Source organism: Pavona decussata, unplaced genomic scaffold (genome assembly GCF_977016875.1).
Source record: "Pavona decussata unplaced genomic scaffold, jaPavDecu1.1 SCAFFOLD_184, whole genome shotgun sequence".
In the NCBI taxonomy this organism is placed as follows: Eukaryota; Metazoa; Cnidaria; class Anthozoa; order Scleractinia; family Agariciidae; genus Pavona; species Pavona decussata.
Genome location: NW_028145593.1, coordinates 955,412 through 981,171, shown reverse-complemented (window position 1 = coordinate 981,171; position 25,760 = coordinate 955,412). Strand labels below are relative to the sequence as shown.

The 25,760-nt window shown below is 38.5% G+C and overlaps 2 protein-coding genes and 2 pseudogenes across 3 annotated transcripts; 3 read left to right on the top strand and 1 right to left on the bottom strand.

Annotated features, from left to right (window-relative positions):
• The first annotated feature begins 1,752 nt into the window (after positions 1–1,752).
• Positions 1,753–5,935, top strand: LOC146462822 (uncharacterized; annotated as a pseudogene).
• A 143-nt stretch (positions 5,936–6,078) lies between these two features.
• On the top strand, positions 6,079–12,225 carry LOC146462820 (uncharacterized). Its single transcript, XM_085085189.1, has 12 exons — positions 6,079–6,086; positions 6,225–6,328; positions 6,659–6,771; positions 6,893–6,966; positions 7,067–7,176; positions 7,424–7,493; positions 9,595–9,620; positions 9,856–9,948; positions 10,205–10,302; positions 10,577–10,729; positions 10,828–10,947; positions 11,446–12,225. The coding sequence occupies exons 1-12, from the start codon at positions 6,079–6,081 to the stop codon at positions 11,593–11,595; spliced, it is 1,119 nt and encodes a 372-aa protein (XP_084941315.1). The 3' UTR covers positions 11,596–12,225.
• LOC146462821 (uncharacterized) lies at positions 7,683–9,335 on the top strand (annotated as a pseudogene).
• A 986-nt stretch (positions 12,226–13,211) lies between the features above and the next one.
• On the bottom strand, positions 13,212–14,617 carry LOC146462819 (uncharacterized). Of its 2 annotated transcripts, XM_085085120.1 has the most exons (3): positions 14,524–14,617; positions 14,330–14,447; positions 13,212–13,729 (listed from the first exon to the last, which is right to left on the bottom strand). In XM_085085120.1, the coding sequence occupies exons 1-3, from the start codon at positions 14,536–14,538 to the stop codon at positions 13,251–13,253; spliced, it is 612 nt and encodes a 203-aa protein (XP_084941246.1). In that variant the 5' UTR covers positions 14,539–14,617; the 3' UTR covers positions 13,212–13,250. The 2 variants fall into 2 exon arrangements, with proteins under 2 accessions (XP_084941246.1, XP_084941245.1); XM_085085119.1 differs by having other exon boundaries at positions 14,330–14,617.
• Between the last annotated feature and the right edge of the window lie 11,143 nt (positions 14,618–25,760).

Here is a 25,760-nt window from a genome sequence, read left to right as displayed (position 1 = left end):
CAACTTTACGCTCAAGAAGAAGTAAAGAAGAGCGATTTCCAGTGTCAATGGCCGTCTGGGGAACTTGAAGCTCCAGCCTGAGACAGATTTTGTCTCCTGCTTCCCCTACAGAGAGCTTCTTCGTTTGTGGGCAGGATAGCCTAGCTACTCTGCTTACGGAAAGTGCAGGAGGCTGTACCTGTGGAGCACAGTACAGCTATGTCGAGGAGAGCTCCTGTAAGCATATGGACGGCCATGTACTTAGACTGGAGTTCAGTTGTGAGAATGGCCACAAAATCAAGTGGGCCAGCTCCTCTATACTTGGCAACAAGTACACTGTGAACTGCAGGTAAAACTACTCATAAGATTGTAACAGTGTTGGATAGTGCTCTTTAATTTGTTCATAAAGTCTTTCATAATAAAATCATTCTCAGTAATTATTATTCCTTTTTTGAAGCACCTGTCTTCATCAGTCTTCAAAGGAATTTATTTGCCGGCAAATAAAAACTTTTATGACTTCTGCCTACTTAGTGATTTAAATAGATTAACTAGGCTTATTAATTAACTTGGTATAGGCCTGTGGGGGAGTTGTGGTGGAACATCGTTTCAGGGCGTGACTGGAGGTATATTTTCGATAAAACCCTAATTCTCATTACATAAAAATATTGAGCAAGAGTTACAAGACTATCCTGTGACCGAAGTAACAATAAAAATTACATTAATCACGAGCTTTCACGGAAAAGTACTTAGCCTCGACTTCAAACTGCCAGTATAAAATGTGGCCATTGCCTCGTGCTCGTCCTCTCAGTCTCAGACTTGACACGCTCTCCGAGTTCGACACGCTCATCGAGTTCTCATACTTAGTTCGGAAATCCTTTTGCAACCTCGTTCAGGAGTTGTCCTATCTTCGTTTATTCAGAGTTGAGTATATCTATCAATTTGTTTTTATATACTATTGTTATGCCTTATAAGCCAAAAGTCCTCATTTTGGGTCACTCTTTTGTGCGCCGTTTTAAAACTTTTGTCTACCAGGGTGGTGATAGAAGGGTTAAGCGGGACCTCCATCTGTCTCGATCAGCCAGAGTATTTTTCCAAGGTGTCGGGGGACGCACAGTCGACAACCTCTGTGCTTTAGACCTCCATGGTGTTAGGCGCCTAAAACCCGATATTGTTATTTTGGAAATCGGTTCTAATGACTTGTGCCAACTTGGTGTAAAACCTGAGACTGTGGGTTCCAAAATAGAGGCTCTTGTCCATATCTTGCACAACCAATGCCACGTTAACTACATTATGGTATGCCAAGTCATCAACCGCGCCGCCATCCCACGGGAGGTGCCTTTATACAATGAAAGAGTGGCTATCCTTAACCAGTATCTCAGCGTAGTGCTGGAGACTTAAGATTTTGTTCAATTTTGGTGCCATAAAGTGCTACGGAAGCCGAATATACCCGTAATATGTGGGGATGGGGTACACCTCAATGCGCAAGGCCATTATGCTTTATATAGAAGCTACAGAGGAGCCATTTTGTTCGCTCTCAAGCAAATATTCCAGGCGGGTGATCCTACCACGCCCCCAGCTTATTTTAGGTCATTTGCACGCCACTTTTCAGCGCACGCTTTATAATTATCTTCGTCGCTGTTTTTTGACATATGTGTCGGGTTTGGAACCAGTGGTTCTGCTGTAATTTGCGGCATTTTAACATGTTCCTTGCGGCAGCCGGCTTTTTTGTTGACTTGCCAAACATGTTGCCGTTTTTATTTTTATTTTTTTTAATTGCTTTTTCTTTCAGTTAATCTTATGATTATTAATTATTGTTGTTCCTTGTGTACAATGTACACGTGTGGCACGCAAGGACCTGCTGGGCCTTATTTTTGGGACGCACCCCTGATCCATTTGTTTTTCTGTCAAAATTTCATGATCAGTCTACAGTTTCTATCCTCTCTTATTTCTCAAAGATCATGATGACCAGAGGCCAAAAACGTGTTGCCCCTGCTGTGCTCCCTGCTGCTGTTATCCCTGGGACGGCAAAACGCGCGCCCAAACGTAAAGCCAAATCCACATCTGGTGGTGCGAAGGCCAAGCGTGGAAAAGCTGGAAAAACACCGGCGCCCGGCGACCAAGGTAACGTTCATCCCAGCCAGTTGGAGTGCGTTCCTTTATTATCGGGCGATAAGGTGACCGGGCAAGGATCAACTTCACTAGCGGATGTTGCGGCTGTTGTGTCCAATGCAGTTGTGGAGGGACTCAAGGCGTCTGGACTTATGTCCACGTTTCCACAAGACCAGAACTTTTCAAAGGGACAGAACTCTGATCTGGCTGCCTCTGTACAGGGGTCAGTGGCAGGTGTGATTCAGGACATAGCCGGTGAGAGTGTGATTTCTAACATTAGTATTAGTAAAGATACTCCTAGTGTACCAAACATAGTACCTATTACTCAACGAAACGAGACTGGTGACCGCCCGGCCCGTATTCATCAACAAATTTCAGTGCCGCTCGTGTCCAGAATTCCTGACAAAATTCAGTCCAAGATTTGGGCTCATGAGTACATTGATCTAGGTACACTATTGAATACTACTCTGCCAAGCGATTCTAGGTACAATTTGGTGGTGCAATCTTCGCAATCAGCGAGTCGGCCGGTCATTAGTCTCGAACCAACTCAGAAAACAAAGCGTATAACGACCATTGATCAATGGATCACAGCGTTTCAGACCTTTGTAGCTGTCTATATATTGTCAGATTTTCAAACGAGGCCCCGGCTTTGATGAAATATAGCGAGACAGTGCGGGATTTAGCGGCTAAAAACGCCCACTGGCGTTATTAGGATGAAAACTTTCGTTTCTTGAGGCAAAAAACCCTGTTCCCTTGGGACCAAATCCATTGGGAGTTGTGGTTGCAGGCGCACCACATTCCCAAAGGTTCACAATCTTTTTCTTCCGATATCCACTCCGGTCCCAAAGGTACTAGGGCGCCTTTTCAGCCCTTTCCGTCCGGTTATAGCTGGAAATTTCACCGGGGGGAAAAGTGTTCCGGCTGCAATTTTAAACACGACTGTTTCAAATGTGGTTCTCCGCATCCAGCCCGAAAATGTGCATTGCCCAAACAACAACCGAACCCCAGCGTTGCCCGTGCAAATCACTCAGCGACAGCAAACAAATCAGCCTCTCAGTCCCGCCCTGTCTCGTCAAATGTCAATACCAATCAAGGTAGATAAATTGCAGGCTTATCTGAACGGATATCCGCCTAGGTCTAAGCAATACCTTCTCGATGGCTTCCGATTTGGTTTTTCAATTGATTATGTTGGGCCAAGGAATAATTTTTCCAGCAAAAATCTTTCGTCTGCTCTAGACCTTCCTGAAGGGGTTAACGATAAACTAGCAAAAGAGTTGCACTCAGGAAGAATAGCTGGTCCTTTCGAAACTCAACCTTTTCCGATATTTCACATTTCTCCTTTGGGCTTAATTCCTAAAAAGGTTCCGGGGGAGTTCCGCATGATTCATCACTTGTCCTTTCCGGAAGGTCAATCAGTGAATTCACATATTCCAAAAATCGCGTCGAGCGTACATTACGCATCTATTGATGACGCAGTCAGGTTAATTCGGCGCACTGGCAGGGGCTGTGCGCTCGCCAAAACTGATATCAAAAATGCTTTCCGATTGATTCCTGTTAGTCCGTCCGATTACAATTTGCTAGGAATCCGCTGGCAGAACCAATTTTACTTTGATAAAAATCTTGCCATGGGGCTTTCCAGTTCTTGCAAAATTTTTGAGTGTTTTAGCTCTGCTTTAGAATGGATTGCTCGCAGTAAAATGGGTATCCCAGGTATACTACACCTTTTAGACGATTTTCTAATTATAAACCATTCGCTCTCTTCTTGTGGTAAAAATTTGCAGACCTTCCTTCAGGCATGTGATGACATAGGTGTCCCCATGGCGCCTGAGAAAACAGTTGGTCCCAGCTGTGTTATGTCATTCGCAGGCATTGAACTAGACACTCTTCAGATGGAAGCTCGCCTTCCTAGTGATAAATTAATCAAGTGCAGATCTTTGATACAAGATTTCCTTGGACGAAAAAAGGTGTCCTTGAAGGAATTACAGTCTTTAATCGGCCTGCTAAATTTCACTTGTTCTGTCATAGTACCAGGTCGCACATTTTTACGTCGATTGATTAACCTCACCGTGGGTATTCGACGCCCTAGGTACTTAATCCGTATTAATCGCGAAACTAAAGCAGATCTTCAACTATGGCTCGAATTTTTGACCTCGTACAATGGTCGCTCCTTTTTCTTGGATTATATTTGGCATTCGTCTTCTCACCTGCATCTTTTCGCTGGTGCATCAGGATCTTTAGGTTATGGTGCAGTCTTTGGCTCGCATTGGTTTTTTGGTAAATGGCCTGATAGCTGGGTGGGCCACAACATTATAGTTCGCGAAATGTTTCCGATCGTTCTTAGCATTGCCATTTGGGCATCGCAATTTTCCAATAGGTGTATTATGTTTCACACCGACAATCTAGGATTAGTTGAAGTGATAAACAAGAAAACAACTAAGGATAAGAAGCTATTGGTTCTGTTACGTGCCCTAGTGTTACAGTGCTTGAAACATAATATCTTATTTAAGGCAATTCATATACCTGGGTTGCTCAATACGAAAGCTGACGCCTTATCGCGCTTACAGGTCACGAAATTCAAGTCCCTTGGCCAGGGCATGGATTCCGAACCCACAGTAGTTCCAACTCATCTCCTGCCGGTGAGTTGGCCTCTATAACAAAGCACCTTTTATCTGCTAGTCTAAGTAAAGGTTCTACGGCAGCTTATAAAAGGTCATGGAATCTATTTACAGAATGGGCTCAGTCGACGTTAGGCGAAACAACATTAGTTCTTCCTATACAACCCGCTTTTATAGCGCTATTTGTTTCGCATCTCTATTCGTTACATTACGCTTCCTCTACTGTTACCAGTTATTTATCAGCCATAGGTTATACTCATAAATTGGCAGGCGTAGGTGATCCGACTGAAACGGCGATAATTCGACAGATAATTAAAGGCTATCGGAAGTTAGTTCCGGCGCACGATGTGCGTCTACCAATTACATTGCCGATATTGCAGCAAATTATAAACTCTTTTGCGCACACTACAGCGACAGCGTATCAGTCGAAGCTCTTGTCAGCAATGTCTTCCTTAGCTTTCTTTGCCTTTTTGCGTATAGGTGAAATCACCGTCAACACTAATGACCATAGTAATCTGATTCACTTTACACAGTTAGAACGGCTAGTGGATAGCCAGCAGCAGGTCAAAGCCCTGCAACTCACTATTTTAAAATACAAGCACAGTGATTCAGAAGGGCGCCCCTCTGTTATATAAATCTATAAGGAGGAGTCATGTTGTCCAGTTACAACCATTTTAGATTTTATTTCAGCCAGAGGACCGATTAGTGGTCGGTTATTTTGCTGGCCAGATGGGGCCCCCATTAAGAGGTCTTTCTTTGTGGAAAAACTCAACAATTCGCTTAGATTTTGTAATCTAAATCCGTCGCTTTATAAATCGCACAGCTTTCGCATCGGCGCGGCCAGTTGGGCCGCCGCCAAAGGTTTTTCTGATTCACAAATTCGTCAGTTGGGTCGATGGAAGTCGATGCTTTTCTTAATTATATACGAACGCCTAGCCTTGCAACTAGTCTAAGTCATAATTAAGTTACACAAGCAGGTGCTGTGCTTACTTCTCAGTGATGATATAGCGCGTGTTCAGTTTTGCTGCCAACAGTCTTCGGGTGGGGCGGGCCTCCTTTCAGGAGGCTTGTGGCCTTTTTATAGTGCCCTCACCTTTGCTAGAGCTTAATAATTAAAATAATAGTTATTCATTCGTTTTATTTTACATTATTGGATTTAATTAATAATTAATAAAAGCGGCCATGACGCATGGCCAATATTAATCCCAACACTGGCTGGTTTATTTGTGTTTTGACGCTCTAAGCAAACGAAGCTCGTCTGTTGGCATAAAACTGACATCACGAAATATTGGCACTTAATTGTATTACGCGTGGGAAAGGAGACATAAATATACAAAATACTTTATACTACATGCAATGTTATCAAAACATATAGATGGTGATGTTCTTACTTTGTCTCATAACTAATAACCTCATATTTTTCATTGCTCAATCATGGACTTCACTGACTCTGCACTGATTAGATTAGACTTGAAACAAGTAATTATAAGGTTGAAATGGCGTTTCACCTCTCTTTTCTAGAGTGGTTCATGGCTTTACAAGCTCTGGTATCCTAGAGAGCCAGTACCAGGGCTTTTCTGAGGCCGCAAAGCTTGGCAGTGTTGGTGACAAGTATATAGATTATGGTGAGCTCTCAAAATGATCTGCACATGTTTGTTAATGGTACACCATAAGAGAGAATGTTTATTAGCATGTAGTTGTGCCTCTTCTTTTTCCTTTTCCTAGCATAATAATAAAAGTTCATCAGAGGATTGAATCCACCACTCCAGGTACCCTATTTGTTGCAATAGTGTACCCTTTGAGGGATGCCAAATAAATCTACTCCATAAATTAAGTGTAAGTTTGAGCTGGTCTTTTCACATATCCTTAGTCATAAAAATGTTTTTCTATACTCCTTTGTGATGTCTTCACTGCCTCTCACAAAATCATTAAGTAAATGCTTGTTTTGTTTGTAGTGTATGATACCATGGGCTATATACAAACAGTGAACAATGCTGCCAATAATTCGATGCAAGACCGGATACATGAGGTCCAGAACACCACCACATACCTCGAAAAACATGGAGCGGTAAGTGTTCCTGTAACCTCAACATTGTATTATATATAAAAAAGGTTAAAGATAGATTTAAACAATGCCTCAGTATTCAATTCTGGCTGTAAAACATTTATACATCTTTATTGTTTTTTAGACTGTCATAACTGATTGCCGCCATGATTCGACATCTAATGCATACCATTCAACAGTGGCAATGCTTTCATATGAGTAAGTAAATGTTGCACTCAAATATCAAGTTCTGCATAAGGTTGTCTTGTGTGCAAGGGCCACCCTATAGATCTTACATGATAGATTCTCTTTTGGACAGGACCAAGCATGTGGTAGCTGTCCAGACGGTTACCAAAGCAGAGTTTCGCAGCTCTCAAACACAGGAGTTTGAGGCAATGAAAAAAATTATCCCAGCTATTCAAGCAAAAGGTATTTAGCTCTACTCCATTATTTAATGTTTAATTGTCCCCCTATACATGTAGCTATTTGTCCTTGCGTCCTTGGTTTTTCTTTTTTACAATATGTAACACATGACCTTTTATTTGCAACTGCCCAGGTTAGTGAAGAACAGGAAAATTGAATGTTCACCAGAGACAAATGATAATATAAAAACTGTGTTACCTTGATCTACTAATATCTCCCAGGTACTAATTTCATTTCAAAATTATCCTTTTAGGGTTCACTGTGATAGAAGTTGCACATGACTATGTGCCAAAAATAAAGAACTGGCTGTTGGAACAGAACATCAACTTAACAAATTGACTTCAGTTTTTTATGCGTCTGTCCTCTTATTGATGATAAATTGCGTCATAACATTGTCAAAGTTTGCTGTGGAAATCACTCGCCTGCGGCTCGCGATTTCCACAGCCGCTTTGACAATGCTATGACGCAATTTATCATCAATAAGAGGACAGACGCATAAAAAACTGAAGTCAATTTGTTAATTTTACAATAACTGTCTAAATTCGCGCGCTTTCATTGGCTAATTTTTATCATCAATAAAAGTACAGACAGATAAAATTTTAATTTATGTGAAAATCTGTGCAACTTTTGAAGTAACGAGATGGAGGGCGATACGCCGGACTTTAATGTTTTCCACTTTAGTTTTCTAGATGACACTCTCCCTAACTGGGAAAAAGAGATAGAATTGTCAGATACGGAACTTCTCTCCTGTGCAGAAGCTCAAGTAAACGAGGCAATTGAAACAACAACTAGGTTTCCAAAATTAAGCGGAGACGACCTACAAGATAAATATTGTTGCAAACGCGGAGTCCCGAGGCTCTAAACGAAATACAAAGTGGTTTGTAAAGATGTTTGAAGGTAAAGACACGCGATAACAATTATGACAATCTAGTTTCTTTCAAATATTTGCGGCTAGAATTCTTGTTGTTCCCTGGAAAACGTAAGTTTCTCACCTTCCGTTTAATTTCCAGATTGGTGCTTTGAGCGAGAAATAAACAAAACCTTGCTCGAAATGAGTGACGAAGAGCTAGACGAAAGCCTTCGACGGTTTTATGCTGAGGCCCGCACCAAAACAGGTGAAGAGTACAGTAGGTCGTCGCTTCTGGGCTTCCGCAACTCTGTTGAACGGCACTTCAACGCCAACAACCGGTCGGTAAAAATTACGCGTAATCCAGCTTTCAGCCGTAGCAACAAAATGCTGGAGAGCAAATTAAAGGCACTGTGACGAGAGGGAAAAGAAAACGTCCAGCATAAGGCAGTTATTGAATCTGCAGATCTGATCAAGATTAATAACAGCCCTTTCATGAGTCCACACACTCCTGACGGCCTGCTTCGCAAAGTTTGGTTTTACGTAACCCTTTACTGGTGTCGTCGTGGTTGCGAAGGCCAACGTTTACTTCGCCGCGACAGCTTCAAGTTTGCCAAGGATGCTGATGGAAACGATTTCATAACGATGTCCCATGACGAGCTGACAAAGAACCACCAGGGTGGATTCAATGAGAAGACCTGCGATGAAAGGCAAACTCGCCTATACAGCATTGGCCAAGATGGCGACGCATTTTTATGTTTTCAACTGTACGCAAGCAAGCTAAATCCGAAGCAAGAAGCTTTTTTCAGAAGCCCAGGTCAGATGCGAAATTCCGGTTTTCTGATGCAGTGTGGTATGAAAACAAGCCACTAGGTGTCAACCGACTGTCAAAGATCATGAGAGAAATCTCCCTTGGAGCTAACCTCTCGAAGACGTACACAAACCACTGTGTACGAGCAACCGCCATTACGTTGTGGTCGGATTCCTGCATTCCAGCTCGTCACATAATGAGTATTTCAGGCCATGTTAGCGAGCAAAGCTTGGCTAGCTACAACCGACGACCGTCTACAAGCCAGCTAAAAAACTGCTCCGACATTCTGTCAACAGCCCTGCAGAACGGTCAAGCTCCAGTTCCGAATGCCATCACCGCTCAACTATCTGCCCGGCCCAACTTTGCTTCGACGAGTACGGTCTCTGTGATGGCTCCAAATGCCTCACTCGGTGGAATTTTCAATTCATGCCAGATCGGTGAAGCTCAAGTGTTCGTGTTTTCGAATCAATGAACATGTTTTCGCAGTGTGAATTTGATTCAGATTGACTTTTTGCAGCAAGCGAGAATTCTAATTTATGCAAGCTGCAAACTTCATTACTTCAAGATTCAACTGTCAAACTGTCAACGTTTTAACCACTGAAATTTTATAATTTTATTGACTGTTGTAAGTAGCCAATCAGAAAGCGAGAAAAGCTATTGACAATGTTCGCGTCAATTTGAATAAAATCCACGTTTACGGCTGTTTACTGTGTCTTTTCCCCTCATTTTAACCCGGCAATTAACCATTTTCGGGTTCATGTTATTGTAAAAATTCCTTTGACACTTGGCATGGTAATAAAGAATGTTAGTGCAAAAACTCAAAGCTGTGGATGTTTGTGTTAATGTACTACCTGATCTATCCAAGACATAATCAAATGTACATTTAATTATCGCTTGGATTAAGTAGTACTAGAACACAATTATTGCAAACTAACTTTTCTAGTAGATTAAACTATTGTTTCCATTTTTATTTACTTTTATATACCCCACTAACTCATGATTTATTGACATTATTAATGCTTTTCAGGAACAAAGGGAGTGGCAAAGGCAATGAAGGAAATAAGCAGTGGTGCACAGAAATGGGAGGGTAAAAAGTGGTTTTCAGAGCTGTCTGACAAGCGTATGTGCTTGCAATCAATTACATATCTTCTTTTTAACCTACAGAGCACTATAATTTTATTGTAGCTGTTACTTTATTGAGTAAAAGAGACAATTCACATTGCATAGTGAAGGAATTCAATAATCTGTGAAAAAAAAAAAAACATTTTAAACAGTCATTTCCATTCAATACCAGAACAGGTTCACTCAGGTTTAGTTGCTCACCCATAGACCATAACAATAAATATCAATGTTATTGTTACTATCACTATTCACAGAGGCCAGTGTGAAACGCCATTTTTATTATTCAATGAAAAACTGTACAAGTGCAGATGACCTGAAGAAAAGACTTTTGACAATAGTTGACCATTATCAGGTATGAGAACTGTCAATGAAAAATATCTTCATAATAGTACTGCACCATACATCATTGAAAACAGTACTTAAAAGATTAAAAGTAACACCTGGATGAAAGTACACCGGGTAGTAATAGGGGTAGACTATATTCGCATTCTAAGGTTACCCTCCCTAAAAATTCATTTCTTTTACATACGTTTTGAGTTTCACATGCCAGTAATATTGTAATGCCACAAAGGATAGCCATGAGTTTTTCTGTTCTACATTTTGGAATACTGTATATTTGATTTCAGGGCAATCACAGTTGCTGTAATCCGGAGTCAAAATGCAAGAACCCTGGTTACTCGTGCAGTAAGGTGAAGGTCACCAACCCAGGAGCAATAGCTGCGCTGCGGAATTTCATATTGTCCTCTAAAGTTTACAAGTTTGCCGAGGACTACTACCAGGTAAATTATGTAGCTGACAAAGTGGGAATATTGCTCCCAGGGTATCTTCTCCGAAAATCGATCCACTACATGCTTATGTTATTGTTTTTTTATTGCAGTGTCGTGACACCTACTGGGTGGAATCATTCAACAATTCAATTCTTATCTACTGCCCGAAGAGAATCCACTTTGCTGACCGCACTTTCAACATGCGCATTGCCCTTGCAGTAATGGACTGGGTGAGTAAAAAGGCGGCTTCTCTCACCCAGTCCCTAGGAAGGATTTGCTAGTCAGCAGTTTTAATTTCTGCTTCTCTGGGGTATCAAACTTGTTGTGCTCACCCACCCTATACCAAGATTTTGGTCCATTGACCTTTCTTGCCAGATTATTGTGAATACTACTATTATGCAACCCACTACCCTTTATAAGGCCCCAACTACCTTCATGAGTGTCGCAACAGTACTTGTCGTATAATGCAAGACAGGTTGTGTTTACTGCGAACACCGCCCAGTCGTTTCCTTTACACACATGGCTGAAATAGATAATACTTTTGACAACGAAAAAGTAATAGGCCCCTTCTGATAGGCTTCCTCCCACCAAATTGCCTTAATACCCAGTAGAAATACAGTTACTGTAAAAACAACCCACATGTTAATCCCAGGGTGCAAGATTTTGCCAGTTATTTCAATTTTAACATACATGTGGTTTTTATTGTTATTGATTGTGTGTGATTGCAGAATGAAAATGTCAACAGAGAAGCAACATCGGTCTCTTTACTCCAGGATGTGCGCCGTCCGAATCGAAGAACTGGCCACAGGAATCTCCTGCCAAAAACGTTCAACTTCAGGGAGCTTATTTGGACCAGTTTTTTCCAGTCTAACTATTGAGAGTCCCATTAGTGAACCTTGACGGATATTTGTTGGAAACAATGAAGCGACATTAAAAAGGCTCTTTTAGGAGCCACCAACCTGCAAACTCTACACTGTGTAGATCACATTTAACAAACGGCTCCTTTAGGAGCCACCATGTTGAATAAAAGTCATGACCAAAAATCATACCAACAAAACCCAATGCCAGATTGGAGTGGCCGTGGGGGGCTTCTCAAAAGGTTTAAGTTATGTTTATAGCTAAATATAGTCAAGGGGTATTCAAACTGAGTGCCCAAACATAACCCCCGAGCAGTATTTTTTGAGCACTGACCTCTATCTCTTTTAAAGTTCTAGACGGAAATTACAAAAACAATTATATGGAAATCCCACAATGCACGCCAGGGTAAAAGAAAATTCAATCTAACATCTCAAGGATTTGTCACTTTATGGTTACAAATTGTATCACGTTATGTTACCTGCTATTACACATTATATATGTCTATATATACACCAATATGGATTTTGTGTCACTTTGCAGAATGAGGCAGCATTCAGTAAGAACTCTACACCAGGACAGATGAAGATCAAACCAGAGATAAAAACCATTCAGCATCCCAACTTAACTGCACCAGCTTTTTACAGTAAAACTATCAACTATCAGTTTGCCTCCCTCGCCCTCTGTGGAACAAATCGTGCAGGGTCAAACTCAGAATGTTTGACATTGTCTACTACAAGTCACAAAACCAATGGCTCCTTCAGGAGCCACCAAGTCAAACAAAAGTCATGACCAACAATTTATATCACCAAAAGACAATCCCTGAACTTAAATTGAGCTATCATTTGTTTTGGATAATACCTCTGATTGTTTAAAGTGACCACATCAAGTGAGGTGCATAAGGGAACATATTAAAAATTTGACTTTAATTTTTATAAGTTCTTTATTGCAGTGCGACTACCGTACCAGGGCAACTAAACAATGAAAAGCAATCACAGCAAAGAGCAGAAAGTAAAAATATGTCAGTGTCAGTTCCAAGCTGTGATGCACTAATACTAATGGAAAACTTGAAAAAAAATTGAAAGTTTCTTTCTAGTCTTCTACGAGAACAGTCTCCACTGTTACATTGGTCGCACTGTAATAAAAAGTCTACCAGACCATTCCAAACACCACAAAGCATCAAATGAATATATGGATTCCTGTTATAGAGGTATCAACTTCTACAGTCCATTATAAAAGGACAGGGATTTGTATTCCAGAGCACAGACATCAAAACATGGTTGCACTAATATTGCTTGAATTTACAATGATAAACAAGTACACCAAAAATGAATTACCTCTGACTGGCAATATTATGCTTTGATACACTGAGCTCTGGAATATCAACCAAAATTGAGCTAGTTGCTTATGAAAGCTTTACACCATAAAATGCAAAAAATTGGGGGCCTTATCTTTTTCAAAGGGCCTTTTGAGGGGCTGATATTTGGAGGGGGGTTATATTTTTGAAGGGGCCTATTTTGGAAGTGAAATTTGCATTTCAGAATTTTATGTTGTACTTGGGGGGAATTCCCAAATATAACCTGCCCTGGTTTTGGGGGGGGGGGGAAGGGAGGGACTTTTGTGAATAAGGGCTTTTGGGGGGGGCTTACATTTCAAGGAGCTTATATGCATGAGGGGCTTATTTTCGAGATTTTATGTTACATGGAACATCTATGCGCGTTTGTGCCCCATGTATGGCACACCCGGTGGGTTGGGGGTAGCGCTTCCTTGTGTCATCGAGGACACACTGGGGCATTAGTTCCCACAGCTCAACCTCACTGAGGCCGGCCGAGGTTTTCCGGTGAATATAAAGTTCATGTTGCCATAACCCCCTATCCTTTAAACTTTTCCAAAACCGTTTGTAATTTTTGTGCCGTTTAGAATGGTTTGTGATGTCAGGAGCACAAGATCCTTCAATTCTAGTAACCTCACTTATTGTTATACAAGGCCCCATTAAACAATGCTGGCAAGGTGGATGTGCTTCCAGTCCACCCAGGACACTGTCAGCCCAAGCATCCCCCTCGTGTCCTTGAGGTGTTGGGACAGGAGCAACTGGGGGTGCTTGTTGGACAGGCTGGGCAGCTGGAGGTGCAGGTTCCGCTCGCCTTGGTACAGCTCCTTAAATGCAAAACAAATAGAAGTAACAATCAAAACCATGTTCAGAAAGTATAAAGGTATATATACATAACATCAGCCAACAATGCCGTTATTTACATATTTTCAACATTTAGAAAACATTAGAGAAAGCATGCTACAAATAAAACAACAGAAAGTAGACTACCCCAAATCCTAGGGCAAAATTATTGTTAATAAACAAATACTAACTAGATATATTGTCCAAGAAACGAAACATAATGGTTCAATTATAAGAAAATCAAACAAGAATGCGATATATTTCAATATTTATAAAAATATCTAAGGATATTCTGGGATTACCTTTCAAATCCTAATGCTCCCTTGTATATCATTTTTCATAATACAAATACGTAGTTTCCTTATAAACTTTTGCATGCAACACTGAGGTAACTGCGATATTTTCGCCATGAAATGTTGTATTTTAAAGGCAAAAGTTACATTCCGAAATAAGCACAATCAATCCATGACAAAATGATTGTTTGTTCGGGCATATATACTGCATGAGCATTACAGTAGATACTGTACAGCAAATAAGAGTTGCTATAAATTTCCATTTACAATTATTTCCTTCCAAAAGCTCACTTGAATGCGAACGACCGCCAACGCGTCTATGGATAACATAACTCCAATCTTGCGGTAGTCTCGCAGAAATAACTGCTTCCACTCTCCGTGCTTCGCTCTCGGGCACTTCAATGGTAACCTGACATTGCAAGTTCCACCATTTCATTTACAGCGACGGAAGAGTTTGGGAAACGATATACGACAAGTATACTTACTTGAAAACGAATCATTTGCAGTTCAGGGAAGATTTTCCTTGGATTGGTTTCGAAATATAAACGCTTTAGCTCGTTGAGTGAGGAACCCGTTAATCGACGAGTTCGATCTTCTTCGCGTGTGATACACGCAATCCACGCGCTTTGGTTGTATAATAGTCAATCAAGGACAAATGAAAACAGCTTTTATATAAGTATTCTTTATTTTGACCAATGGAAAAGTACAATATATCGAGTAATCCCAATTTGTTCTCGCGACACGCGGGAGAATTCAAAATGTCGACCGCCATGTTTGCTGGTTAATCGTCAACTAATAAAAACCTTCCTTAGGAAGATCTCCTTTTATAGTGACCCCCCGCGTTTAATCCAATAGACCGCAACTTATTTTTTACAATCAACTCACGAAACTCTGTTCGGTTGAAAGCAGAAAGCAATGATTTAATTATCCCTCCGGGCGTTAATACCTAATTTAAACGTGTTTTGAACTTATTCAAACAAACAAAGATATTAACGAAACAAAACGTGTTGGGTTTGTTTTACCTGCTTTAAAAGAGTTTAGTTTAATTATACGATAGCCTTGTAAGAAACAGTGACATGCATGAAGCCATGAACACCCTCTATGAGAAGCAAAACTTTCCCTCATTATTTCGTTGCCGGGATGTCGTGAGAGTTTGACATTCACAGCAACCCATGTATGCACCTTTTGTTGTAAGGGTTATATAACTAATTTAAACGTGTTTTGAACTTCTCCAAACAATCAAATATATAGGCCATGTTTTTTAAAGGGAGCTCAAGTGTAACGTTTCCGTCAATACATTCTCGAGAAAAGTTCTGAACATCTAATAATGACGAAACGTGCAAAAACAATCTTCTAAGTTGCTACCACTCTACATAAAATCTCAAAGTAGCTACCGCTGTAGTTCCGACCGTCAAGTGAATATCTTTTATCTTGAACCAACAAAGCACCCGGCAGTAGTTAGATATATGAGGGTATCAACCCACTTTTCAAAAAATGATAAAAAATCCCATACAAATCCTTATAAATCCAATAAACCACACATTATCTCACCCCAATAACTACATAAAATACTATTTCAGCCTTTGAATTCAACCCTAACTCCTGCAACGGAGACGTCAAAAACCTAAAAACCTAAATCCTCGGTTTTTAAAAAACCTAAATTTTTATCCTCGTTTCTCAAAAACCTAAATCCTCACTTTCATAAATGACACCAAACTGATCCCCAACTCACACACAATCATCGATTAAATCCAACCAACTCATCAATCGCTGATTTGAATGATGAATACAATATTTTTGAACACCAATTTGGATATAATTAACCTGTAATGAAGAGAAAAATAATCATAAATAATTCAAATTTATGGTTGTTGTGTGACTGGATGCCGTTACTGTCACGCGTGACGTTGTGTGACTTGTCACGAAAATGGACAAAACCCTAGACGTTGGGGTGCTCGGTTGGCTGTTTACTTGCCTGGCCCCAGCCAGGTCTTTTTCCCGCCGCTGACAAGACGGCTGTCCCTTCCCAGTTTACCTCTGGGACCGAGGTTGAGTCCTGGGACGAACTCTGAGCACCCCGCTGTAAACCAGTAGGGCCTGAGCGGGCTCACCCTGGAGGTACCGTCTACTGGAAGACATCCCAATTCACCATCTGCACAAGCCGTCAAACAGGTTTCAGTCAGGGGCCAACTGACACCACCCTAAAGCTTCACCAGAGTTTGTGATCCAATATAACAATGGCCCGATTACCTATATATTACACTCAATTCTGAAATTTTTACACTTGTGGTGCTATTTTTCTGTATATTGCGTAATATTGCTTGATTTGGATTAACACGCATGCGCTTTCATGCATGTTCACGATGACACAACCCAAAGCGGACTGGACACTAGTTTGTTAATACACGTGTCGGCCATTTTGTTGCCATTTTGCGAAGAGATTGTGTTTTCATGTTTATCATTCATGTTTTGGGATTTATTGGACATTTATTTCTCCACTTTCATCGTTCTGATGTTTGTAGACGCTTTTTGAGGTAAGAATATCATTTATCTTGCACACAACAATAGATTTTTTTATTGGATCGACTCGCCATCGAATATTCGTGAGGCCGTGAAATGAGCTTATTTATTTTTACACATCGACTAAATCCTTGATTGGGATCCAAGAATTAAAGGCATCATTGTATCCTTTCCACTTTACCAAAGCTTGTTTCTTCTTGTAATCTCTCCTGATAACTTTATCGATTCTGAATATCTCCTGTTTGGCTTTCAATAATTCTGGTTCATAAAAACTCCATTTAATCTCTTCATTATTGAGATCTTTCAGTTTATAAGTGATTGGATTCGTGTATTGTATTTTATCGATAATGAAGACCTCTTCTGACCAGTTTTCTGTATAACCTCGATCAAACAGCTTTCTTTTATACTTTGATATTCTAACCTTTTCACTAACTTTAAATTTTGCTTGGGATGACGATTGTGTTAAATTGCCAAATAGATTGAAGTAAACAGTCCCTTCATTCTTTTTCTTAGATGCTTCTGTCGGTGTCATTTTTATTGAACTGTGTTTAGTGTTATTATACTGCTTCAATATTTTAGGCAAAATATCCAGATACATTGTATTGCCTTGAGCAGTGAATCGTTTCCACATTTTATTTTTAATCGTTCGATTCCAGCGCTCAACAACTGATGACTTCTCTTTATTTTCAGTCGAATACAGTGTAATGTTATGTTTATTGAGCAAGTCTTTGAAATGTTTGTTGTAGAACTCTGAGCCTTTATCAGTCCACAGATACTTTGGTTTTCGACCCTCTTTGAATATGCTTTGAAATGCTTTAGTTATAGTCTCACCTTTTTTATCTTTTAATGGAACAATCCAACCGTATTTACTGAAAACATCTATAGTCGTGAGAAGATACCTATTACCTTTATTCCATTTACTGAATTGTTGCATTTCAACAAGGTCAGCAGCCCATATTTCATCAATATTATTTACAATAACACGCCGCCGAGTAAAGTTACGTCTTATGGGTTTATGCAGCTCATTAGCTAATTTTTCTTGCCAGTTTTCCTCTTTACCCGACGGCTTTTGACGTTTTTTGGAACCCCAAGACCCAATTTTGATTTTGTATTGATTGCATTTCTTGCCAACCAATGTCCCCATTGACGATCGGAATATGGAACAGCATCCAATGATTTAACCATCTTTTTATCAGCTTTGTTTTTACATTTTTTGTCATCTTTGCAGACTGAATAATCAACATCATGTTGCATGGCTATTGCATCTGTTTTGCCTGTTGGTTTATCGTATATTTCCAATATTTGCCCTGTTTTGGGGTTATATTTGACTTGATTCTCCAAATCATTGTATGGACCAGTGTATTTATGACCAGGTAATACCCACCCAGCTTTGGGTTTTGGGAGTTTACCAATCATTTTGTGTATATCAATTGAACCACCGCTTTTGGGTCGTCCTTTGATTCCCTTTTCATACTCATCCCAATTTGGTGGGTGCCAACCAATTGAATCATAGCTTGAACAACTTGGTGTGTTATGATATTTGCTTCCAATTTTTACCATGCTTTCACAAGGATAATCTTTGTATTTTTCTAATGTCTTTTTCCCAGCCTTACCAGACCAAAATTGACTCGATAATATGCCAGTGTCTGTGCTAAATGCACTTTTGGCAATGTCTCCAGATTTGTATCTATCAAAGACTTCCTTTGTTGTTGGAATTAATGTTCCAACAACATCCATTGACTTCGACGCAACCTTGCCTGGTGTACCGAGTTGTTCCAAAATTGTATTCAAATTACCACCATCAAGTTCTTTTCGGTCAGTTTTGTACCTTCTTTTTGGCCTTACTTTGGTTGATAATTTATCAAACATCTCTGATCCAGTCTTTTGAACAAAAGGTGTTGCTTTAGAGATAGCATAATCAATAGCTTTTTTCTGCAATTTAGGGTTTCTAAGTGCTTCAGACCCATAATATCGACCCATTTCAACTGCTTTCTTTCCCAACCATGGTAATCCATGTTGAATTAACATATCAGTACCAGTTGATGCTAAAGTATCCATTATGCCCCCCCCCCCCCCCCCTTCGGAGGGGCTATTTAGTTTCCCTGTTTTTTAACAAATTTGGTTTTAGTTATACCACATTCAGCACATGTACAGAAGAACATGAGCCGACCATTTTTGGCTTGCTTGTAACCTGCAGGCTGAACACATTCAGTTTCTTTCTTTTGTTTAACACAATATGATTTGACCATTTTATATCACTATATTAGATTAATTATCATCAGAGTCAGACTCATAATCCTCTGACTCAGAATCTGTTACCAATGTACACCATAAACATAATTTTCCTGAAAATTCTGTGTATTCATCACACTCTTCACAATATCTTATATCAACCATTATACAAATTAATTAGATAATTTTTTAAAATATTGGATTATAAAATTATGATTGCCACTTTGATTATTCATGTCAAAATGTGCATTGTGGATTGTTTTCAATATACTTGTACCCTTTTGTCTCTCAAATAAATAATACAAACACCAATAGCCACATAATACTGAATCTCTTTCCTGGATTTCATCACCTGAATACATTAATCGTTTGCCACTTGTTGACATGAATTGCATAATTTCTTTTGGCATAATTAACCCAAAACTATCAAAATATTCTACATATTTGTCTCCGTTTCGATACGCAACCCAATGTGTACCTGGTCCAATCTGTGAATCCAGGTTAATGATACCAACTTCATCTTTTTTCATCTTTTGTGGTAGATTATCTCTGCTGTAAATGCCTCTGAAGTGTTTTATTTTGAGTTTTTTGACCCAATCAATGAGTTCAAAGTTACTGAGTGGTTTATTTATGAATTTCACAGAATGTCTCCGATTAATGGAATCCCCTTGAATGGACTGTTTTTGCCTAACAACAGACCTTTTCCTTTTTTGGTTTTTTTTTTTTTACCTTTACCATATTGATCCCATGTACCGAAAAATGGAGGCGGCCTATAATTAACTGGTAGGACCAAACCACCATCTTTTTTGGTTGTGTTTGGAACAAAAACTGGGACCGATCTTCTGGATCTACTTCTATCCACCTGCAAGCCTTTACCCATTAATGCATTCAAAACCATTGGAATGCCAATTGAAGCCAATAATGTCCCCAAAAAACCTCCTGATTGTGTCTTAGTTGGTTTAATTACAATCTGTCCACCAGTATGTATTGCATTGACAATTTGCTTCTTTTGTGCTTCAGTGAGCCAATCTTTGTATTTTATTAATTGATCAATTTTATTTTGAGGAATGAGGAAACCACCAGCTTGTCCTCTACCAAATATTTTATTGACACCCACATTTGCAAGCCCAGAAAGTGCTCCAGTAGCTAATGGTCCAACTGCTTTTGCTGCCATTGGTAGTAATTTTGTGCCAATTTTGAATAATGATGACCAAAGACTGCCTCCTTGTTGTACAGCTTTTCGTATCTGTGTTTTGCTTATTTTAATATCTGCTCCAGTTTTGTTTTGCATTGCCTTTTTCAACCTATTTATTTGTGTTTTGGTTAACATCAGCTGATCCGGTCCAGTTAATTCAGAATTTGATAATCTTATTGTTATTGCTGAATTGTTTTTTAATGCTTTTGCTAGTTTATCTTTTTGCCCAATTGATAGTGTTACTCCATGTGAATGATAAGTTGTCATATCTTTTATATAACTAACGTTACATTAAAAATTTATTCCATTTATCGAAACAATATTTTACCATCCTTCTGGATGAGCTCAGCTTCTTGTTCATATAATGTCAATGCATAAACTGAATATGCAGCGTTTGTTGTACCAGATAATTCATAATGAAATGTCAACTTTGTGGTACCATCTTTGATATCCATTTTTTGTTTTGTTAAATCGAAATACAAGAATGGGAATATTGTTTTGAAATTGTTGACATTCAATAAAGTTCCTTGACTGTACTCATTGTTTGCATGCACATATTTGAGAATATCTCTGTAAACTCTGGTTGGTTCAGTTTCCGGTGTATAATGAACATCAGGATATTCATTGCCATTTCTAACTGTCAGATGACAATTTGACATTTTCATATCATTTGCTACATTGAATGTATTGTACAAAAATGGATTTACTGTTTGTGCAGCAAGATTTGCATCATTGATAATGAAAACAAATACATGCCTTGGCTTTGAAATCCCACTTGTTATCTGAAAATTACCACTTCTTTGTGTTGAAGAATTACTTCTCTCAATATTTTCTCGCAAATAAACCCATTTATGTGGCTTCAAAAACTGACTCATATACAGTGATTGTCCTTCTGAATTGAAAGTGATTCGTGGTACAATAAGCTCCATTCTAGTAATCATTACACGACAATCAGCCCCAGCTTGCCATATTAGAATAGTATCAGATTCAATCTGCAAATTTAATTCCAATCTTGTTGATGGTAATAACTCATCCATCAATGCTTCAAAGAATGAGTATCGATTCAATGGTATTTCTGTATTGACAACCACTGATAGACCCAAAAGTGCTTTTCTTGCAGCAAATCCTTTGTTGAACAAAGCTTGTGCAGGTCTCTCTTCAGCACTTCGGTTTGTATCCAGATAGAAAAACTCATTGGTTGCAGTTGATTGAGCATATCCTGGACTATATTCCAATAGATTCTTGATATTTACACAATGATTTGCATCATTACAATCATATACCATTTTACCATTCAATCTTACATCGAAATCATGTATAAGACTGTGTGAACCATTAACAATACCATTATGGTCTTCATCTGCAAGATTTGCATTCTGCATTGTTTGGACTTTAAAACCAACTGATATTCTTGCATTATACCAATCAAATGGAGTTACTTCTCCTGTGTTGTCAACAACAAAACGATAACCATCTTTCTTTTGTGACCTATTATTCCCTGGATTACCAGTATTCAATGGTGTCTCCAATTGGAAGAAGACATCTTCGTATCTCTCAATGTATTTTGGATTTCTGAATGATTTCATTTATACAGATATGTTACATTATTTTCATTTTCTCCTTCTTTTGAGTTTTCCACCGGATATCATCCTATTGACTCTTTCAGCTATTTGAAAATCAGTCAGTGGCTGCTCCATTTTTGGTTGGCTCATTGTCACTGATTTTGTTTTGGAAGGTTGTTTTTTGCTCAATAATTGAATTATTTTATCACCTGCTTTATTACCAGCAAACTCACCAGTTTTGGTGACTGCTTTTTCAGCTGCAGTTTTGGCTCCTTTTTTAGCTAATTCTTTTGCTGTTTTTCCGAAAAGTTTTGATCCAACTGATCTGAAAACATCCATAATTCCTTCACCATGGATATGTTTCATCGCATAACGACCCAATTCTGGGTCAAAACGTGGCTTAAATTCACTTTGTCGTACCATATATTGATATATTATATTAAACTAGACCTGAGAATCAAGCTCATGAACCAGTCAATGCCATTCAAGTCAATTGGCCGACCCAAAGCGTCAGTCACTGTTATCCCCATTTCTGAAATAATTGACTTGGAAACTGGGCTGAATAATGCTCTTTTTGGCTCAAAAGTAAATGGATAACTCCTTGTTAAATTGTCAGTGGGTATCATTATCAGTGTATTTGTGAATCGTCCATCACTGAGGCTATCAGTTATTATATCACAATTAATGTTCAAAACGTCAATATCATTGGTAATATTTGGCAATTTTGTCCCATGATCAGTTTGGTTAATTAACTTTGGTTCAAATCCAATAAGCGCTCCAAAATTAGAGTTTCTAATATCAAGCTTCCATTGGTTGTCTAGCTCAATGACAACTCTATATGATGAAAGCACAAAATATAGATTGATGCCCTTGCTGGAAGATGGTTTATCTCCATTTTGAATTATTGATTGAGTGATATAATCATCAAGATCATCATATGAATACATTCCATCAACAAATGTGATTGTTTCCATTTTGTACCATTATCTGGGCTGCATTTTATTGTATTATTGTTGTATCCTGCATTGACATTATGCCACGAGTATGTCATTGAAACTCGATCAACAGCTAGCTCATGTCTCATTGTTGTGTCAAGCTTCAATGGTGGATCAAATTTGATAATAAAGTCTTCAGGCCGACTTCGACCTATTTTTTGTCGGTTAACAGATGAAATATGTATCGCCCTTTCTTGCATATATTATTTGATTATATATTGTTGCAATAAATCAATGAGTTGTTTGTTGTTTATCAAGCCAAGTTGATTCAATTTATGGGCTATTTGTGAAAATTCCTCTTTGACTCCATTATTGCCAGCCAAAATGGATCCACTAAGCAATTCCATTCTGTCAATCAAATCATTAGCATCATTGAAATAAACAACACCAGAGCCCAATTTCTTGAATTTTTTGCTGGATTTATGGATTGGAATCTCACTGAGTTGGTTCAATTCATCAAATACCATTTTGGCAATATCGCTGTATTTCTTCTTTGAATTAAATCTCTTGGTCAATAAATCGATTGTATCGAAATCAACCTTTTTGTCCATAACTTTGCGTTTATCTTTTGTTGCCACAAGTCTGAGTTGTCCCATTAATTTTGGAATATCAATCATCAGTCCACCATATTTCCCAGAAGATGATATTTTGTATGCATTTCTCTTTGGTTGCGTATAACCAGAACCTTTTTTGATGGTTTTCATTCCTTCTGGGATTATTTTAATGCGCCCTCTGTATTTTTGCAATAATTTTATATCTTCATCTATTTTATCAATTTTGTCTTTATTCTTGGTCTTTCCTTGGCCCTTGGATAAAGGACCCTTCTTTATTCCAAGTTTTTTCAACATTTTGCCAATATTAGCATCGTAATCCTTGATGTCAATATCTCCTTGCATAGAAGCTTGGAGAACAGAACTCGGAGGTGCAAGATCGTATTGCATCAATTTTTGGAACTCATCATCATCAAAACCAGCATTCAAATTTGACATTGCTGGTTGATAGGCAATTGGTAGCTTTGCTTCTGGTGATTGTGGTTGTGGTTTTGTTTCAGGTTGATAAGTTAACATAGCAATGTCTTCCAAACCTGAAGTCAACGCTTTTTGGTTTTTCTCCAATTGTTCAATCAGTTTGTCTTGTTTTTCATCAATTGTTTGTTTTGTTTCCTCTTGAGCTTTAATAATTGGTTTGAAAGTTTCTGATAAACCTTGTTGTAAATCTTGTTTATCATGCTTGTACTCCTTCAATGTATCTCTAACTTGTTTGGTTATTGTTCCAGCCTTAATCTTGGCCTCAGATAGTTGTTTTAATCTTTGTAGATCCATTATATTATTAACTTATATTAACTTTTTTAACTTATATAATGTATTGATATACATGGAAATCCCAAATTATGACAGACATGATAAAAACACTAATTTCAAAAGATTGTATGGTTACATGCCAAGTGACACGTTTCGGATGTTAATATGTGGTAATTCAGGATCTGGAAAGACAAATTTATTGTACCATATGCTGATGAAACCACTTTTGTATTATGATAGAATACATTTATATGCCAAAAATTTGGAGCAACAAAAATACAAGGATATGCTACAAACATTGACTGATATATCAAATAGTGTCGGGTATAATGTCCTTGTTTGTAGCAATGATGATATAATTCCAGTGGAGGAATTGAAGGATGATGATGCCCAGAAGATAGTAATATTTGATGACTTTATTTGTGAAAAAAACCAGAAACCATTGATTGATTATTTCATTCGTGGCAGACACAAAAACTGCTCTGTTATTTATCTGAGCCAATCGTTCTACAAAACACCAAAAGATATTCGACTCAATTGCTCTCATTTCTGTGTCTATGACTTTCCTAGCAGCAATGAAAGAGGTCTGATATCCCGTGAGTTGGGTGTCGAAAAGGATAAATACATCAAAGCAACCAAAGAGCCATTTTCATTTCTATATGTTGATAAGCCCATGAAAAGAATTAACAGGAATTTTTATGGAACAATATAACCAAATGATATAAATGGGAATATTCAACGAACATAGTTCATTGTCTTCTTTCACAACGGTTCCTCTTCAAGGAGCCGCTGGGCCTCAAGGAATAGGGTTTAAATTAACCCCAAATGGAAATTATGATATACAAAACAAAAAACTTGTTAATGTTAAACAAGGAGCTGATCCCAATGATGTTGTCACAAAGAGCCAAATACAATTGTTGGATAATGCTCCTGGTGATGTGCGAGCTAATAAAGCAGTAATTTACAGCAACAGTGGAAGTGTTCATACCAATAGTATTTATCTACAAGACACGCCAGACGGGGCTGGTAGCTCCAATGATGTTCGATTATTGACTGAGCATCAGTCTTATGAAAACATTCATCTTAATATACCAGATTTGAAAAACTTTGATGGCCATGGTGGACGAGCTAAAAGTGAAATAATGGTTACATCAACAGAACAACATATTACTGGACGGAAAACATTTTTTTATATTAGTGTTTTAAAACCCGATAATAACGATCAAGCGGCGAATAAAAAATATGTCGATGATGAGATTAAAAAAATACCATCACCTGATTTATCTACATATTTGAAAAAAGATGGCACTGTTGAAATGACTGGAAATCTGGATATGGGTAATCAACAAATTACTAATCTTGGAGCCAATATACAAAATACATATGATGTCGTTAATTTAGGTTTCTGTGATACTAAATATTTACAAAAAGTCTCCAATAGTGACCTCGATATGGACAATCATAAAATCAAAGATATGGCTCAACCAACTGATGATAACGATGCTGTTAATAAACACTACGTTGATCATAACTTTCTCAACAGGTTAACACCCAATGCTCTTGGTGGTGAATTAGATATGAGAGGTCATAAAATAATCGTTCTTGGAAATCCTTCCAATCCCAATGATGCTTCCACTAAAGCATATGTTGATACAGAAATAGCTAAAATACCATCTGTTGGAAGTGATTTGAGTGTATATTTGAAAAAAGATGGAAGTGTTGCAATGACTGGAAACCTTGATATGAATAATAAACAAATCAAAGATATGGCTCAACCAACTGATGATAATGATGCTACTACCAAAAAATATTTTGATGACAAATTGGAGCAAAGTCATCTTGTCAGCAGCCATAAAACAAATGAATTCAAATATCTTACAGATACCGATGAAAGCAGTTCAGAATATAATATCACAG

What these genes read in the sequence shown, in the direction of transcription:
- LOC146462820 (XM_085085189.1), top strand. An exon ending in TGACAAGTATATAGATTATG is followed by an intron (nt 6,329 to 6,658) that starts GTGAGCTCTCAA and finishes TTTTGTTTGTAG; the next exon opens with TGTATGATACCATGGGCTAT. An exon ending in CCCAGCTATTCAAGCAAAAG is followed by an intron (nt 7,177 to 7,423) that starts GTATTTAGCTCT and finishes TTATCCTTTTAG; the next exon opens with GGTTCACTGTGATAGAAGTT.
- LOC146462819 (XM_085085119.1), bottom strand. Translation starts at nt 14,474, where the DNA reads ATGAAATGGTGGAACTTGCAATGTCAGGTTACCATTGAAGTGCCCGAG. An exon ending in TGGCGGTCGTTCGCATTCAA is followed by an intron (nt 13,730 to 14,329) that starts GTGAGCTTTTGG and finishes TTTGCATTTAAG; the next exon opens with GAGCTGTACCAAGGCGAGCG.